Source organism: Indicator indicator, chromosome 7 (genome assembly GCF_027791375.1).
Source record: "Indicator indicator isolate 239-I01 chromosome 7, UM_Iind_1.1, whole genome shotgun sequence".
In the NCBI taxonomy this organism is placed as follows: domain Eukaryota; kingdom Metazoa; phylum Chordata; class Aves; order Piciformes; family Indicatoridae; genus Indicator; species Indicator indicator.
Window position 1 is genome coordinate 11,781,999 of NC_072016.1, and position 12,235 is coordinate 11,794,233.

General features: G+C 42.6%; 1 protein-coding gene across 1 annotated transcript in view; it reads left to right on the forward strand.

Annotated features, from left to right (window-relative positions):
- BTRC (beta-transducin repeat containing E3 ubiquitin protein ligase) overlaps positions 1-12,235 on the forward strand; it is a 119,149-nt gene that overhangs the window by 44,972 nt on the left and 61,942 nt on the right. Inside the window, exon 2 of the mRNA XM_054382104.1 lies at positions 4,794-4,871. Coding sequence (XP_054238079.1) covers positions 4,794-4,871 — 78 coding nt within the window. The remainder of the gene's footprint in view (positions 1-4,793; positions 4,872-12,235) is intronic.

Sequence of the window (12,235 nt, forward strand, 5' to 3'; positions counted from 1 at the left end):
ATCATCTCTGTCAGGTTAATCAATAGGCACCGTATGGCAGAGGGTCAGTAATCAGTGTCATCGTGCCTTTAAATCGTGTTGAAAATTTGCTTAAAGCCTGGGCCAATTAACATCGAGATGATGAATGGATGGGTAGATGGGAAGAGCCTGGCGCTCAGGGGCTTTGTGAGAAGGAGATGCTCAGCTGTTGAGCAGCAGACACCAGCGAATAAAATCAGCCATTCATGTGAGCTCAGTCCACCCACTCTTAATGATAATGTCAATCTAGCAAAATATATACACATTGGAGTTGTCATGAGTTCATAAATCAAAGGAGTTTGTCAAAGGCATTCAGATTAACGAGGCAGCAGCAATAACAAGTCAAATTTGCATAGAGAATTGCCCGAATCTCAGTAAATTATGATCCTGTTTTTCATTTGATTATTTGCTAATGTCTCAAGAGGGAGAATGATTATATTAGCATGCAAAATCTACTCCAGAAGTAGAAATCCGAGGTATAGCAGACCAGCACACGATGACAATTAATCAGTTTCTGCATACTAGCATAAATGCACAAGGCCCAGAAATGAACTCCTTTTTTTATTATTATTTCTCCTTGCTACTGATCCAAATGGTTCAGCTTGACAGAGACTTTATATTGCTTTAACAGTGTTCTGAATTGTGCCTGCAGGCAAGACATAGTTATGCAGCTATAACCAACCTATCCATCTGCCAACCAGATTGGAATTCTCCTATCCAAGGCTTCCATTAACCCCCACTGACAGCTCCAAACAGGATTAAGAATTTGAAAGCATAAAAAATAGTTGTGCTTTTCACATAGACACACGCTTCTCCCCACCTCCCCACACTTGGAAAAAGGCTGCGTCCATACTCTTATAATTAGTGCAGGGTAGAACAGCACCAAAGAAAGCCTCCCCCAGTTGGCAGGGCTTTGATTTCCACCATGACGAGCGAGGCGGTACTAAAGGTAGCTCTGCCCAATTGGTAGTCCCTGGGAGTGCATTTCTCTGTGTATTATATCTTGTTCCCAGCAGTGTTTTGCTGGGCTGTGTGCACAAAATACTGCGTGTCATCTCCTGTCAAACACTTCAGTCTTGGGATTTTATGCGTGTTGTAGCACGTTGTGTTTAGTGGTGGAGGAGTCTTCGTGGGGAGAGTTAAATAGTAATAATTTTGCAGTGGTCTTTAAGGCAACCTGTCATGGAGTTACATTCTGTTAATTACAGGCTGAAGTTTTAAATGCAAATCAGATTTAAAAGGATCTCATTACAGGCAGTAGCCATTTTAGGAAAACTGAGCTATGGAGAGCACAGCCTCTTTCCAGGAATCTCCTGCAAGAGAGAAATGTTGAAGGTTACAAGAACTGAGAGCTTGGGTTTCCTGGCTTCTCTTTCCAATGCTTCCACTGTCATTGTGTGACCTTGGGCAAAGGAAAAAAAAAAATCTACCTGCCAGTGGAAAGGTGGGGGCAGGGGGGCTGTGTTTATCTTGCCAAGATTGATCAGTTTGTGCTTTGGAGACTTCAGCACTTCTCAACTTACCTTGCTTGTAGCTTGTTCAAAAGGAGAGACCCCTGGAGGCAAGCCCAAAAGCTTTTGGCCAGCTTGGCTTTATGAAGAAAGGCTTGCCTGTGGGATTTAAAAGTTTTACCTAATGGAGGTTATGGCTTTTCAGCTTTCTGTATGCACCTGGTGTTTTTTGCTTCTTTCACCCTAACAAATTCCATCATTTCTCTACTACATATCAAGTATAGTCAGTGCAGATCTTTAACATTCCCAGTGAGTACACCCAACTTACCGTCTGGATACCAAATGCTTCTTTCCTGGTGTGCCTGAGATGTGTGTTTCAGTAACCACGAGAGGGTGCTCAGAGCAGTTTCTCCCTTTGTCTGCCTCTCTTACAGCCAGAGCATCAGTGAAGTCCTGCTGAAGCAAACCTTATTGTGACCTCGCACATGTTTCTCCCTCCTCCCACCTTGTTCAGCAAGGAGAAATATATAGATGTACTGCTTCAGTCGATTACATTATGCTCTTCCCATGGCCACGGCTAAGTGTTGCCATATCAGATGAAATTCACTTCCACATGGCTACGGTTTGTCCTGAAGTAACGCAGGGTCTGGTACCTGCACCTGGATTGATGGGTTTCCTATTCCTGAGAAATGAGCGGGACTTATAAACATCTGTGCTTTTTCTTCAGCATAATGCTTTCCAGTCATTCTGTCTTCACCGAGCGTAACTTACTTGTCGACAAAAGTGCACGAGCAGCGCTCCTCTTTAATAGTCTGCTATCGGAGCTGCTGTGTTGGTGCTGTAGAATGGTGAGACGCCAAGCTGTGAACCACCATATGCACTTGGCAGTCTTTGTCTGGTCTTTGTTCAGCCAACCTCTTAGCCTTGCCACCTATAAAGATAATGAATGCAAAATGGTCCTCTGCTTGCTCTTAAAATTAGATGCTCAGCTTAAAGAAGAAGTAGCTAACCTGATGCTCCACAGTAACTAGAAATTTCAAAATAATGGTTGACAGTTACCAGCAGCACTGATTTTTCTGCTTTTTGATTTTTTTTTTTTTTGAGGGAGGATCCTTAACGGCTTTGAAATGCGAGAAGAATGCAAGATTTCACTCTTGTAGAAACATTATTTGGAAGTTGTTTTGGCAGTTGTAGGGAAGGGAGTAGGTGCTGGAAAAAGCATCCAAAAATTGTAAGCAACCCCCTCACTCCCCACAAAACAAAATGCATTTCCTTGAAATGTGTAGTAACTCAATTCAGATTTGTTTGTCTCGCATTTTGTCTTTTTCTCCAAAGCACAACAATTAAAATCCTTGTCTGAATGAATCACTTACTAAACTGTATTTCATGAGGAGAAAAGAGCAGCTTTTGATGTCTGACCTTCCTTTTTGGAGATACATGATTCTAGCTTGTATGTTTTTACGATCACAGTCCTTTCTAAACTGCATGTAATGTAATAACTTGGTCCTTGCTGAGACCTCACATGAAAACTTTTTAAGGCTGGCCTCCTACAGCAATTTATCAGCCTGTTTAGGATTGATTTCCATTTTAAAACCCTGGTTACTGCATCTCAGATGTCATGGTGCCTTGCAGGTTTTATATCTATATGTTTAAATAAAAATACTAATCCAAAATCACTAGTTGGTCTGCAAGCCTTGATTTACACAGAATACGTCTGACCAGATTGTGACATCCCAAGTGTTTTGTGTGTTTGGTTTGGGTTTTCTGGTTTTTGCTGTTGTTTTTGTATGTGTGTGTTCCACTCACTGCCCCCTTATCTGCAATTTCTCTGCAAACAGCCTCTACCCCAGCCCTGTGTCCTGGCTGTGCCTTTTTTTCCCCTTCACCAGACCAGCAAACCTGAGCTGCCTAGATGAAGCCTGATCACGCAGCACTGCAGTGGGCACACAAGCGCACTGCTCTTCTGATGGCTTCCTGCAGCCTGTTTGCTTTCTGCTAGCCTTGCTCTGCCACGCTGGCTGTTTGCTGGGCCCAGCTCCTCCTTTGCCAGCAGATGCCACTTCTGTCTCCTGAGGTGTTGGGCTGGAAGCTGGCTGACTCTGTGAGAAGCGAGGCAGAGCTTCTGTGAAGGACAGGTCATTCAGGGGAGGAGAGGGGACAGGTACAGAAGGCAAACTTCTGCATTAAAATACACACTTCTGAGCTTGTTTGCAAGTAAGTGGGAAAACGCTATTCCTGGCAGAGCTCTCCCTAAGCAGTCTTTCTGTATCTCTTTAAAACCTGTTTAGTTGCTCGCTACTGAATGCATGGGAATGTGGCCTAAGGCTACGAATACTGTGGTGATCAAACTGACTTTCGATGTGTGTGTGGGATTCCCCCAAAGCTGGCTGTTGTTACTCTGTCAAGGCGGTGGCTGAACCCATGCAAAGGAAAGCATTCCTCCAGAGTTGATGACTCTGGCAGTGCAAACAGGATTCCTACCACATATCCATCAGTTTTTAACCAAATGCTTGCTACAAACTGTGCATGTCCTGAGCTAAACTATAGCCTGTCTGCTCCAAATCAGGTAATAATTGGTTTTAATCATGAGGTTAACAAGATAAGAGAGTCCTGGTGGTCTTTCTTACACTGAAAAAGCCCTTGTATTTCTTCTTGTCTACTCACTCTTGTCTAACTGATGCCCTTTTTTTGGAGGTAGCAGCTTAAGTTTTGGAGCATCCATCTTTCTAGAAATTTTACATGTGTGTATAATCAAGAGTCAAAAGTGAACAACACAGTCGTGATACCATAACCTACATCCACAATTTTTTTTGTTAAAGACTCTCCTGACAACCTCTCACCAGAATTTAGGTCTATTGTCATTTTTCTATGATTTTTGGCAACCAAGCAAACTCAGTGCAATTAGTAGTTTTTAGGCAGATTAAAAGCATAGGGGCACAGAGAACCACAGTTGCACCCATTAATAACCTTTTGTTTTCAACAGATTCCACTGTTTAAAATAGTTCTGGGCTGTTGAGCAGCACTGGTGTTGCTGTGCTGATCCAGCCACTATTTCATCTTTTAAAAGTGGCTGTTATTGACAGTTTCAGATTAAATCCCTAAATCCAGGCTTCTTCGGTAGAAACCTGCACAGTGGTGTTTTGTTGTGTTGAGGAAGAGAAATTACTCTGCCAGTACAAGCTGTTTGGCTTAAAAGAACAAGTTAGCTTCTGAAATATGTATGTGTAAAATACTAGTCTGTGTAGTACAGATATTCTGCTTCTTTTCTCCTTACAAAGTAATATTAGGGATAAGAACTGAATTAAAGCTTACTTTCTTTCACAGAACTCCTCTGAGAGAGAAGACTGTAATAATGATGAGCCCCCTAGGAAGATCATTCCTGAGAAGAATTCACTTAGACAGGTATGTGATCAGTCTCTTTAAAAATACAGTAAAACTTTTTAGCTATTCGAATCTTTAAATGCTTCTGGAAGTTGAAGTCTGACTTGTGCTGATGGAAATTCTTTCTGTTTTCCTTTGAAGTCTGAACAAGTCACACTGTACTCTGGAAAATCAGGCACAGAGATTTAGCTTTCAGGAGAGTTTGATGATGCTTTCTAAAGAAATCTAGACTTCTGTACAGCACAATCAGCTATGACTCTCCAGTTATACCTTTCTCCATTTGGTGTTCATGAAGACCTCTTCAGGCTTTTTTTCTGTCATTGTTCCTGGTTTTGCCTTGCCTCAGATCAAGAGCCTTAAGTGTTCTCCAACAGTTAAGCTTTGCATTGCCCTTGAAGGTAAATTTTCATGGAGGTGATGTCCAGGCTAATAATCTCAAGAATATTGTTTCTTCTATACTCATATAAATCAATGGGTAGAAAGAGTGGTCTGATAAGACATCACCTCTTTGTCCTTTATATATGGTAAAGGAAATTTCTTACCATTTCAGATTAATTTTTTTTTTAATCCCCATGTTCCACAAAGTAAGTCTGGCTTGTGATTTCTGGGGAATTTAAGTTGGATTTAGAGATTTCAGATCCTTTTCCACCTTAGTCTTTCTCCTCACTGCAACCTTCAGGTGGCAGAAGCAAAAATACGTCTTGTCCCTCAGCTGCCCAAGGTTGTTGTCTGGAGTATCAGAGTAAAACTATTGATGAATGTGACTGAAGTGAATACCCCAAGCCACCCATTGCAACAGCTGAGGAACTGGCACATTGCTGTCTGCATCTCAGCCACAGGAGCAGCAGTCATAGGAAGAGCAAAACTATACTGCCCCACTGCTTCTATTTCTAAGTGAAGTGTAGGTCAGAACTATAGTAAAGGAAGAAGCATATTTTTGATACAGTGTTTGTGCTCAGAGTTTTTTATTTTTGTTGTTGTTTATGTTGTTTGCTTTTTTAAATAAATAATGTTTTAGAAGTGTTTGATTTTGTGGGAGTAAGTCTTGTGAAGGCCTAGATGTGGCTAAGAAAGGTCCATCTAACAAATGTAGCCCATGTAAGTTTTAGAGAAGAAGCATTATTTAGAGCATTTAGAGAAGAAGCATTATTTAGAGAAGAAGGATAAGGAGTGAGGTTGCAGATATTGCTGAGAAGGATGACCTTGTGTAATTGATTAAATATGCTACATCAAACTTAAAATATTTCTGGCATTTAGCAACTCACAGAGAGAGCTAGAGGAAGAAGGCAAAGCTACTGGGTCCTTACTGTGTATCACCAGGATAGCCAAAGTGGTCCCCAGCATGCTAGGAAACTTCTTTTTTTTTCACCGTAGAATTATCTTGTTGATAGCAAGCCTTCAGGTTCATCAAGAAAACATGTATGTGTCTTCTCTGAGAAAAAGTTTGTAGTAAAAGGTGTTAAGTCAAAAGGAAGACAAATTGCCTATTTTATGTGCCTTCTTATCACACTGAATCCTTCCTCAGGGTTAAGGAGGAAATAACTCCTAAGCACTACTCAACAGGCCAAGAAGGTATAGTTTCTTGAGTTGGGTTTCCCTTCTGTTTTATTTCAAGCTGCAGAAGTATTCTTCATGTCCAGGGAAAGCTGTCTTTCCCATAGGCTCACAATTTGTCATCACCAAGCTGACCAGATATCAAGAACAGACCTAATAACCACTTGTACTGTCCTGATAGTTCCTATTGGAAGTAGCTCATGTGGACATTGTTTACATCAAAGATGCTTAGCTGCATTTCAGAATATTGCTGAGATGTTGTATAAGTCTCCATCTTTGTGTTCAGTCTTTACAGTGACCTTGACAAGCTGGAGAGGTGGGCACAAGCCAACCTCGTGAGGTTCAACAAGACCAAGTGCAAGGTCCTGCATCTGGGTCAAGGCAATCCCAAGCACAAATACAGGCTGGACAGTGACTGGCTGGAGAGTAGCCCTAAGGAGAGAGGGACTTGGGGGTGCTGGTGGATGAGAAGCTCAACATGAGCCAGCAGTGTGCACTTGCAGCCCAGAAAGCCAAGCAGAGCCTGGGCTGCACCAGGAGAAGTGTGGCCAGCAGGTCAAGGGAGGTGATTCTCCCCCTCTACTCAGCTCTGGTGAGACCCCACCTGGAGTACTGCATCCAGGTCTGGAGCCCCTATTACAAGAGGGGTATGGACATGCTGAAACGTGTCTGGAGAAGGGCCATGAGGATGATCAGAGGGCTGGAGCACCTCTCCTAGGAGGACAGACAGAGGGAGTTGGGGCTGTTCAGTCTGGAGAAGAAAAGGCTCCGAGGTGACCTTATTGCAGCCTTCCAGTATCTTGAGGGGTCTACAAGAAAGCTGGTGAGGGACTTTTTTAGGATATCAGGTAGTGATAGGACTAGGGGGAATGGAACAAAGGTGGACGTAAGGAAGGAGTTCTTCCCCATGACAGTGGTGAGAGCCTGGAATGAGTTGTCCAGGGAGGTGGTTGGGGCCCCATCCCTGAAGGTGTCTAAGGCCAGGCTGGATGAGGCTCTGGCCAGCCTGATCAAGTGTGAGGTGTCCCTGCCCGTGGCAGGTGGGGTGGAACTAGATGATCCTTGTGGTCCCTTCCAACCCTGACTGAGTCTATGAATCTATGATTAATGCAGAAGAGAGTCCTTGGATATTCTGATTGCTTTTTGTGTTGAGAAGAGTGTTTGTGAACAAGTTCAAGATGCAGTTTTCATCTTAAAGCAAGTGCCCTTTTGTCTAGATCATCTGAGGTAGTCATCTGTGATTTTGTGCCTGTTGTGGAAGGAATTTTGATTCTTCACGTGGGCATAAGTAAAGCTGAGCATCTGGAAGCTCAAATTGCTCCTCTTCTCTGTTAGGGGTGGGCAAGTGGAGAGTTTTCCAACTCCAGTAGCAGAAATCAGACACACATGTGCCCATATACTCACAATGTGTAGATTTGTGCTTGTTAGAAAGACCTGCATCTCCTGCAGAAAGGTGTGCAGGGTAGCTACCCTGTCTTACATCTATCCATACTTTGTAAAACAAAAAGGTCTGACCTGCAAATACTGCATAAGCAGTAACACACAAAAAGTGCTTTCCATCTTAGTGGATAGATGCTAACTTGGTAAATAAATACTGAGAGCACAGTTTCTATTTTCTGTCCCTCCCTTAAGACACCACTGTTAAAATTTTATTATTGGTGAACATGGATTTACATGCACAGAGGAACTGAATGTGTGTATGTGGGTAGAAGAGGGGTCTCTTCACTTAAATGCTCTTTTCAGTGAAAGTGTCCACAAGTTCTGTACCTCAGTTTGCTAAAGCTAATCAAAAGGAGATGCATCAACCCACTTTAGCAGAATTATGATGCCTTAACATTTTCAGCTGTTTAAGCAAAGGTGCATTAACTTTTCTTGACTTGTTTGCAGTGCTAGTATGCAGCCTTAGTCATAAATGTTGTCTCAGGTGGGCTTGTGGAACACGCATACCAGGTGTATGGAGGTGTAATGGCTACTTAAACATCTAAATTTGCAAGCAGTGGCTGAAGACACCCATTGCTCAGTGCTATGGACCTTCTTACTAGGAGAAATAATCGTTCTTCTGTTGATCAAAATGGGTTTTGGAGAAGGGTGTCATCAGAAGTCTCAACAAGTGGAGCTGTGTCCTTGGTGTGCTCTAAGTTGGAAGCATGGTTAGGCATTCACAGGTGCATGAGGGGCAGCAAGGCAGAGGAGGCATTGAGATAAGCACTGGGAAAGGAGACAGTAAAAGGTAATGAACTTGACACTGTCATCTTCACCATGAGGGTGCTGAGATGCTGGAACAGGTTGCCCAGGGGTTGGTGGAGGCCTCATCCCTGGAGGTTTTTAAGGCCAGGCTGGATGTGGCTGTGATCTAGTGTGAGGTGTCCCTGCCCATGGCAGGGGGGTTGGAACTAGATGATCCTTGAGGTCCCTTCCAACCCTAGCAATTCTATGATTCTATGATCTGGAGCAGTAAAAATATCTAAGCTATGACAGACTTTGAAGTAAGGATGCAAACATTCAGTTCTGGAGTGCTTGATCTTGAAAAAGTTTAAATTTTGAAAGGGTAAACCGAAAATCATAGTATGAAAACAGACTTCAGAAAAAAACAATGACAAGTGGCAAAAGTTTCTGGCAACTTTATTTAAGCTAACAAACGAATTTTCACACTGCAAAGTTATAAATTAATTTTAATAGGCTTATCCAGATGGTCCATTTGGAAAATGGATAGCTTGATCTGTTGAAAATTAAACTAAATTTATCTCTCTCATACTTCAAACTGAAGTAAGCATGAGAAGAGTGCCCATTAAGTCCAGCTCATACAGATGGACCGGCAGGTCACACATGGGACTAATCTGATTCATTTTAAAAATAAATGCATGAGTTATTGAATCAGGTTCCTGTTTCAAGCCCTGCGTGTGAGTGTGTGTGTGTGTGTGTGTGTGTGTGTGCGCGTGCATGCTGCCCTTTCAAAGGGACTGGCAAATGCTTCAGTGCCTTTTTAACCTGTGTGTTTCCATTTTAATTCAACTTCCTTGCCAAAAAAACATAATTAGTTTTCAGTGCCTATCATTTAGCGTTAGACCCAAACGCTAGATTGATTAGGTCAGGCATTTGTTATTTTAAGGGCTATGTCTCCATTCTTCATTTATGAAGAACATGAACTCAATAGTCTTGGGGAGAGAGCTGGCCTTTAGAAACAGGGAAGGGGAAGCTCTCTGGGGGCCCCTCCAGCCTTTTAGCTTCTGGGTGTTTTTAACAGAGCCATGAATGCAGATTTGTAAATTTATTGCAGTGCCATCTGTTTTTTTTGCGGGAACCGTATTATTGTTGGCTCGTATCTGTCTATTGTGGTGGTCACTCCCTGGGAGCTTGCCCTCATAGTCCTAAGGAAAGTGATGAATAGTGGAGGTCAACATGAATAGGTCACAGGGCAGCTGTCCAGGGCTGCCCTGAACTTGATTACCCCGCTGGTTTTTAAAGAAGATGGGCACAATGCAGGTTGTTTAAAACCTTCCCGTCTCTTCGGTGCAGCAATAATGAAGTGCCTTTTGCTGCTGTGGTTTGTCTGTGGGCGAAGGTGCCTTGTGGGGAAATGCTGGCAGCAGCAAGCCTGCCGCACCCTACCCCCTGCAAACCTCACAGTGGAATCTGCTGTCTTTCTGTGAGCTTCCAGATGGAAGTCCAGGGGAAAGAAAAATCTCTTGTCTGTTACCCCATCCAAACAGGCCCCTTAGCATTTTCAAGAATTTTCCGTTACTGTTTTGACACAGAATATTGCCTCAGTTCACTCTTGCAGATTTGAAACAATTCTGTAAAATCACATGTAGCACCTGAAACATGCCCTAGGCAGATTTCAGAGTTAATATTGGCAGTCTGATCTTAAGAATTTAAAGCCAATACTCAAGCATACTGTAAGAAGCAGAAAGTGGTTAAAGAAGGTAGAGCAAAAGAAAGACAAAAGTAGCAACTGTCAACCATTTATTCCAACTGGTAGCCTCATCTTGCTGCTCAGGGCTCCTTTCCAGGCATATTTCTTCTCTCCAAAAGTAATTCTGCCATGCAAAGTTGAAGCCATCTTTTCAACTCATGAGGAAGGCTACATGGCGGAGGGCGAGTGAAGGTCCTTCAGCTTCCTCTTCCTCCTTTTCTCACTCCCTCCAGGGAAGATGCTGCAGTTCAAATATGCCTTTTGTTGGAGAGTTGGCCAAGGCAGGGCGTACCTGGTTTATAAAGTTATCCTGGTTACCTCATCTTTTATGCTGTTAATGCTTGCTAGTAAGGAGTTGCTGGTTGAAAAGCCTGGAATTGCTATATCTTTAATACATCCTTAGTCTTACTTTTAAGATTTTTCTTAAAGATTATTATTTTTTCTTTATTCTCAGAAAACAAACAAACAAAGTTTCCATTCCTCTGTGACACTTAATGCGTGTTAAAAAACTTGCCAAGGCAGGTTGTGCTGGAGTCTCAGTTACAATGGGAATGCTGCCTTGTGGCAGAAAGGCCACTGGGCTCTTTCAGCATTAGTGCTAATAGGAATCTGTCACCCTGCTGCATTGCTGCATTCCTCTGTAATTGAGTAAATTGCAAGTGTTGTCTGCTCCCCCCCTGCCCTTTGTGTCCATGTCCACTTACCATCCGAAGAACGTGGGCAGTGATAAATAAAGCACTGAACAGGGCTCTCAACTCTTTGAAAGCAGCATGTTGCCAGCCTCCGAGTTATATTTCTTTAACTGTTTATGTTTTTCAGTATTCTTTCTCTTGTGTGGCTGGAACCCCGGGGATCCAAAGCCATGAGAGAGGCCAAGCAGCTAACAAAGTAGCTGTCCCCTTGTTAGCTTGTTCCTTTCTTCTTTAAAAAAACAAGATGAAAACCATCTGGCTCAGGGCCTTACATTTTCCTCCCCCATGCACCTCTATAGATGAAGAGTTTCACCTGCAGTGAGGGTTTACATTGATTAGGGAGGGAGCAGTAATTCAAGCCTCCATCCACTTCAGTGGTACTTTGCAGTCTTTAAAGGTGCTGACCCATTGAGTTAAACTGTCAAGGGAGGATAAAAAAGGAGCTTCATCCCAGGAGGTAACAGCTGCCAGGTTTTCAACACCTTGCACGCTGCTGGAAAAATGTCACAAATTGTCAATAGAAAGAAAAATCACTTGGCTGCCATCTTCCCTTAATGACGTGCCTTATAAAATGAAAGATTTAAGGGTTTAAAAATCAGCAAGTAAGCTGTCGAGAAAAAGAAATCCTGAGGGGTTTTGAACAATGGGCCCAACAATATGTATCCCAAAAGGCTGCAAATAACGCATCCAAGATGGAATAACCGGATCCGATTGGGATGACCATGGTTATCTTTGCACAGTGGGACAGGAGGGAAGTGAAAGATGGAGCAGCACAGAAGTCTAACATTACCATGCTTGTATTAACCACAACAACAAAAAAAGAAAAAAGAAAGAAAAAAAAGGAAAAGAAGGGAAAAAAAGTGATTCGTAAGCCAGTGAACTGAGAGAAGACATACTGTATTTCTGCTCTTTTGAGGACAATTTGTTCTCAAGCAGCTACCAGATGGCTAAATACCACGACATTTCCTTTTGCCTTTTGTTTTTTTTTTCCCTTTCTTTTTTTTCTCTAACAAGCGATCTAGTTCTCCTTGCGCTTTGTTTTTGTTTGTTTTAATGCTTTTACGTTGCTGAACAACCCCATGGTGTTTGGGCATTGTGGCATACTCTTTTTTTTGTTTGTTTGTTTCCCTCTTGTGCATTGATGGATGAGGAACAAGAGATCTTCAGCTTTAATGTAATTTCAGATAACAGGCAGATTGGTGTAAGGCTTTTTGTTTGTATTGTCT